The sequence below is a fragment of the Vulpes lagopus genome, chromosome 16, assembly GCF_018345385.1.
Source record: "Vulpes lagopus strain Blue_001 chromosome 16, ASM1834538v1, whole genome shotgun sequence".
Classification (NCBI taxonomy): Eukaryota; Metazoa; Chordata; class Mammalia; order Carnivora; family Canidae; genus Vulpes; species Vulpes lagopus.
In genome coordinates, this window is record NC_054839.1 from 51,867,500 (window position 1) to 51,873,706 (window position 6,207).

Consider the following 6,207-nt stretch of genomic DNA (forward strand, 5'->3'; position numbering starts at 1 on the left):
AGTTCCCCCAGGTTCGTGCCAGGTTTCAACGTCATGCTGTGATTTTGTTCTTCTGGAACGGGATGAGTGTTGCTTCTCGGAGCAGCCCTATTAGGACAGAAAGAAAATCCTCTAAATAAGCGGAACCAGGCATCAGGAGGGAAAGTTCTCTAAATGCACTTTAATACGAGCCGGGTATTGTGTGGAATTCAGCGCCCATCACCGTTTAGCCGGAGAGTTATGGCAGTGATTGGGGATGAATAGAGGAACATAATGGATACATGTGGCGTTTGCTCATTATATTCAAGTTAGCCCAACTCCGCTGTGGAAACTGTTCAACTTTCTCTCCCCTTAGCTTGTCACAGTGAAATAATACAGACATTGGGGCCTCCAATGGGATCGCCTGCCATGCCATTCTATTTCCACTGCTAACGAGGGCTTCATAAGCCTTTGATACAGTCTGATCTTTGAAATCTTTCCAAATCTCCTCAAGCTTATGCTAAATCCTATTTGGAACTTTTTTTTTTTTCCTGGCCTGCTAGCGGCCCAGGGCTTAAGAAAGCCATTTGGACAGTGACATGCATACTAACATCGCAGAGCTCTTTCCTGAAAGGGAAGTGGCAGCCCTGATCGCCGAGGCTCACACGAGCAAATCACAATTTGGCGTCCGCAATTTTGAATAAAATCAATTTCCCCTCGTCTTTGGGATTTCCTAAATCGACACGGTACTGCCGAGCGCCTTGGGAAGCTGGGACAGAAGGCTGTATAGGAAGACCTCACTGGGCTGAGCAAGTCGGTGGAGGAAAAAGGCGAGGATCCTAAACTTCGAAGGTGCAAAAGGCAAAAAAAAAAAAAAAAGTGGGCGGGGTGGGGGGTGGTCCTGAGCTATTGGGGCGAAACCCCAGAGTGTCTGCTCTCAGCTGGAAAAGTGGGCTCCGGACGGACACAATTAACAAAAGCATCCACTCCTTGGACTCTGGGCGACCTGTGCCAACTCCTCTGTATTCAGGGCGTTGACAGGAAAGGAGGAAATTTAAAAAAAAAAAAAAAGGCGAAAGGAGTTAAAGAAACAAAGAAAAGATTCCCTAATTTTCCTTTCTTGTTTTCCCCTCTAAGCCTTTCCACATTAAAGGGATTGTCAGAGGCTGGCGTAGGAGCGGCGCGAGGGCGAAGCTGCCATTGGCTGCCCGGCTCTGGCGATTTGCATATCGGCTGCTATAAAAGCGGAGGCGGCGCGCGGCGGCGCAGCTCCAGCCGCGGGAGGGAAGGGAGCGGCGTGCGGCGGGGGCGGGTCCGCGCGTCCCCAGAGCCCGCCGGGACCTCGCGCTGCAGCCCGCAGCCCTCCCGCACGGGGCTCGCCCAGAGCGTGCTCCTAGGAGCCTGCGACTGACCCCGGGACCCGCGAACCAGGGAGGGATCATCGCTCAGCCGCTCGGACTAGCACTCGGGGCTGGCGGCATGGGTCCCGCGGGGCGCGGGGGCAGCCCCTGCCTTCTCCCTCTACAGCTCTTCAGCCTCTGCTGGGTGCTCTCGGTGGCCCAGAGCAAGACAGTGCGATACAGCACCTTCGAGGAGGACGCCCCCGGCACGGTCATCGGGACCCTGGCCGAGGACCTGCATATGAAAGTGTCCGGAGACACCAGCTTCCGCCTGATGAAGCAGTTCAACAGCTCGCTGCTCCGCGTGCGCGAGGGCGACGGGCAGCTGACCGTCGGGGACGCGGGCCTGGACCGCGAGCGGCTGTGCGGCCGAGCGCCACAGTGCGTGCTGGCCTTCGACGTGGTCAGCTTCTCCCAGGAGCAGTTCCGGCTGGTGCACGTGGAGGTGGAGGTGAGGGACATCAACGACCACGCGCCGCGCTTCCCCCGGGCCCAGATCCCCGTGGAGGTGTCCGAGGGCGCGGCCGTGGGCACGCGCATCCCCCTGGAGGTGCCGGTGGACGAGGACGTGGGGGCCAACGGGCTGCAGAGCGTGCGCCTGGCCGAGCCTCACAGCCCCTTCCGCGTGGAACTGCAGACGCGCGCGGACGGCGCCCAGTGCGCGGACCTGGTGCTGCTGCAGGAGCTGGACCGCGAGAGCCAGGCCGCCTACAGCCTGGAGCTGGTGGCCCAGGACGGCGGCCGCCCGCCGCGCTCCGCCACGGCCGCCCTCAGCGTGCGGGTGCTGGACGCCAACGACCACAGCCCGGCCTTCCCGCAGGGCGCGGTGACCGAAGTGGAGCTGGCGGAGGACGCGCCCGTGGGCTCGCTGCTGCTCGACCTGGACGCGGCGGACCCCGACGAGGGCCCCAACGGCGACGTGGTGTTCGCCTTCGGGGCCCGCACCCCGCCCGAGGCGCGCCGCCTCTTCCGCCTGGACCCGCGCTCTGGCCGCCTCACCCTGGCAGGACCCGTGGACTACGAGCGCCAGGACACCTACGAGCTGGACGTGCGCGCCCAGGACCGCGGGCCCGGGCCCCGGGCCTCCACCTGCAAGGTCATCGTGCGCATCCGCGACGTCAACGACAACGCTCCGGACATCACCATCACCCCGCTGGCCGCCCCGGGCGCACCCGCCGCCTCTCCCTTCGCCGCGGCCGCCGCCGCCGCCGCCCTCGGGGGTGCGGACGCGACCTCGCCCACCGGGCCCGGGACGCCCGAGGCGGGCGCCGTCTCCCTGGTGCCGGAGGGGGCGGCGCGCGAGAGCCTGGTGGCGCTGGTCAGCACCTCGGACAGGGACTCGGGCGCCAACGGGCAGGTGCGCTGCGCCCTCTACGGGCACGAGCACTTCCGGCTGCAGCCGGCCTACGCGGGCAGCTACCTGGTGGTGACCGCGGCGTCGCTGGACCGCGAGCGCATCGCCGAGTACAACCTGACGCTGGTGGCCGAGGACCGCGGCGCGCCCCCGCTCCGCACCGTGCGGCCCTACACCGTGCGCGTGGGCGACGAGAACGACAACGCGCCGCTCTTCACTCGGCCGGTCTACGAGGTGTCGGTGCGCGAGAACAACCCGCCCGGCGCCTACCTGGCCACGGTGGCCGCGCGGGACCCGGACCTGGGCCGCAACGGCCAGGTCACCTACCGGCTGCTGGAGGCAGAAGTGGGCCGTGCCGGGGGCTCGGTGTCCACCTACGTGTCGGTGGACCCGGCCACCGGGGCCATCTACGCGCTGCGCAGCTTCGACTACGAGACGCTGCGCCAGCTCGACGTGCGCGTCCAGGCGAGCGACGGAGGCTCCCCGCAGCTCTCGAGCAGCGCCCTGGTGCAAGTGCGGGTGCTGGACCAGAACGACCACGCACCGGCCCTGGTGCACCCGGCGCCGGCCAACGGGACCCTGCAAGTGGCGGTCCCCGCGCGCACGGCAAGGGACACGGCCGTGGCGCGCGTGCAGGCTCGGGACGCGGACGACGGCGCCAACGCGGAGCTGACGTTCGAGCTGCTGCAGCAGGAGCCGCGGGAAGCCTTCGCCATCGGCCGCCGCACGGGGGAGATCGTGCTCACCGGCGACCTCTCGCAGGAGCCGCCGGGCCGCGCGTTCCGGGCGCTGCTGGTCGTGTCCGACGGCGGCCGCCCCCCGCTCTCCAGCAGCGCCACCGTCAGCTTCGTGGTGACCGCGGGCGGCGGGCGCGGGCTGGTGGCGCCCGCCGGCGCGGGGGGCCCCGAGCGGTCGCGCCCGCCTGGCTCGCGGCTCGCGGCGTCGGGGCCGGCGCTGCAGTGGGACACGCCGCTGATCGTCATCATCGTGCTGGCCGGGAGCTGCACGCTGCTGCTGGCCGCCATCATCGCCATCGCCACCACCTGCAACCGCCGCAAGAAGGAGGTGCGCAAAGGGGGGGCCCGCCGGGAAGAGCGGCCCGGGGCGGCGGGCGGCGGAGCCTCGGCTCCCGGCTCCCCGGAGGAGGCTGCCCGGGGGGCCGGGCCCAGGCCCAACATGTTCGACGTGCTCACCTTCCCCGGCAGCGGCAAAGCGCCCTTTGGCAGCCCCGCGGCCGACCCGCCCCCGCCCGCGGCCGCCGCGGCCGAAGTGCCGGGCTCGGAGGGCGGCAGCGCCACCGGGGAAAGCTCCTGTCACTTGGAGGGGCAGCAGCGGCTCCGCGGCGCGCACGCCGAGGTGAGGCCTTCCTTCGGCCGGGCGCCCCCCTCCGTGCTCCGCGGACAGGCTGGGGGACGGGGCTGGAGGGCCTGGGCGTGCCCGCGCCGGAGATGCCTAACCTGTCGCACCTGTTTTGTTTGTTTCTTGCCCAACCCCCCCCCCACCACCACCACCACCACCCCTCCCCTCCTCTCCCCCTCCCGCTCCGCATCCCCCATCCCCTGCTGCAGCCCTACGGTGCCTCCCCCGGCTTCGGAAAGGAGCCGGCGCCCCCTGTGGCGGTCTGGAAGGGACACTCTTTCAACACCATCTCGGGCCGGGAAGCGGAGAAGTTCAGCGGCAAAGACAGCGGTAAAGGGGACAGCGACTTCAACGACAGCGATTCCGACATCAGCGGGGACGCTCTGAAAAAGGATCTCATCAACCACATGCAGAGCGGTGAGGGCTCTTCTTTCCCGCCGAGTTCAGCTCTCCTCCTCTCCCTCCATCCTGTCCATCTCCGGTCCCAGCCAACACCCCCCCACCCACCCACCCACCACCAGCACCACCACCCCCCCCCCCACTTTTTCCAGTCCCCGAGCTCGGCTGATTTGGAAATGCCACATCGAGGCAGCTCCACCACTTGAATAAAGAACACTCCCATCCTGTTAAGGTGCAGGCAGGGGTGATGCTCTAGCTACCTGAGGAGGACAGTTCTGCCCCTCGGGGTTTTCACTTGCTTCCGGCAAAAGAAGCTGAGCCGACTTCACAAGAAGGTGGCTTTATAGGAAGGGGTGTTTCAAATCCCGAATCCCCGCGTTCACCCTCATCCTGCTTGCTTTGCTTTTCAGCCCCGCCCTGACCCTGCCTGAAGTTCTGAAGAGGGAGGCGTGGCTGTGTGCCATCTCGGTAATAATCACCAGACTCTCTCCCTTTCTCTTTTATGCTAGGACTGTGGGCGTGTACCGCCGAGTGTAAGATCCTGGGCCACTCTGACCGCTGCTGGAGCCCGTCATGCGGAGGGCCCAACACGCACCCCCCACCTCACCCGCCAGCCCAGATGTCTACCTTCTGTAAGAGCACGTCCCTGCCTCGGGATCCTCTGCGCAGGGACAATTACTACCAGGCCCAGCTGCCCAAGACCGTGGGGCTGCAGAGCGTCTATGAGAAAGTGCTGCATAGGGACTATGACAGGACAGTCACTCTGCTCTCCCCTCCCCGTCCGGGGAGGCTCCCAGACTTGCAGGAGATCGGGGTACCCCTCTATCAGTCCCCCCCTGGCAGGTACCTGTCCCCAAAGAAGGAAGCCAATGAAAATGTGTAATCCCACGCTGCATGTGTTCACAACATATACAGGTCACTCCGAGAAGCCCCTAAGTTATTGACTGGTTTCAGTGTTGTACATATAAATATGCAAGATGTGCCTTAAAATGAAGCTGTTGGAAGCTATTTCCAATCACATTGGTACTGTTTGGTATTTGCAAACAAAAATGTAGTTAATGTAATTTTTATGAAATGTGTGCAGTATTTAATTTTTATCATGCTATTGACTTTAATTTCACTTGCAGCTTGCCATTTTCTTAGTGTTTTTAACCTGTACATTGTGTAATGTAATGTTTGTATATAATGAAATTTTGTTATATTTTTATATAATAAAAGCTAAAGTGGAAGTTATTGCCAAAGGAACTGTCTGTAAGACAAAAAAAAAATGTGGGAATTACTTAAAATGGAAATTTATCTTTCACCTGAAACAACCTAGTGTTTGAGAATTTTTGCCTTGCCAAGTATACCTTGTATATCTTGCGTCTGTGGTAGATTCCAAGTTCAATGTTATTTAATTACTTTTGGTTTTCTGTAAACCGAACCGTGTCACTTATAAGCACAGTAATAAAGGATTTGTCATGTGTTTGAAGAATCTGCTAATTGCTTTCCATGAAGCCGCCTACAGTTAGACATTCACAAATAATCTGAGTGCCAGAATTAAACCTTCTTTCAAGTGCTAATTATTTGGGCATTATTAATGTTCACAGCAATATTAAACTTTCAAGTATTGGAAAGCCTCATCTGAGTATTAAAAATACTTTATTTTGGAAATCATGTGCATTTCCATTTACATCAGGCACTCTATAAAAATTTTTGTTCTCATTTATTCACTCAACGGATATTTATGGAGCATCT

General features: G+C 61.2%; 1 protein-coding gene across 2 annotated transcripts; it reads left to right on the top strand.

The window, feature by feature from the left end:
- The first annotated feature begins 1,257 nt into the window (after nt 1–1,257).
- Nucleotides 1,258–5,935, top strand: LOC121476815 (protocadherin-8). Of its 2 annotated transcripts, none has more exons than XM_041730892.1 (3): nt 1,258–4,068; nt 4,281–4,488; nt 4,980–5,935. In XM_041730892.1, exons 1-3 carry the CDS (start codon nt 1,438–1,440, stop codon nt 5,351–5,353), a joined length of 3,213 nt encoding a protein of 1,070 aa, XP_041586826.1. In that variant the 5' UTR covers nt 1,258–1,437; the 3' UTR covers nt 5,354–5,935. The 2 variants fall into 2 exon arrangements, with proteins under 2 accessions (XP_041586826.1, XP_041586827.1); XM_041730893.1 differs by having other exon boundaries at nt 1,258–3,777.
- The last annotated feature ends 272 nt before the right edge of the window (nt 5,936–6,207 follow it).

Excerpts from the sequence above, each read along its gene's own strand:
- LOC121476815 (XM_041730892.1), top strand. The coding sequence starts at position 1,438 with ATGGGTCCCGCGGGGCGCGGGGGCAGCCCCTGCCTTCTCCCTCTACAG. Across the intron at positions 4,069-4,280 it reads TCCGCGGCGCGCACGCCGAG|CCCTACGGTGCCTCCCCCGG; the intron begins GTGAGGCCTTCC and ends CCCCTGCTGCAG. Across the intron at positions 4,489-4,979 it reads CATCAACCACATGCAGAGCG|GACTGTGGGCGTGTACCGCC; the intron begins GTGAGGGCTCTT and ends CTTTTATGCTAG.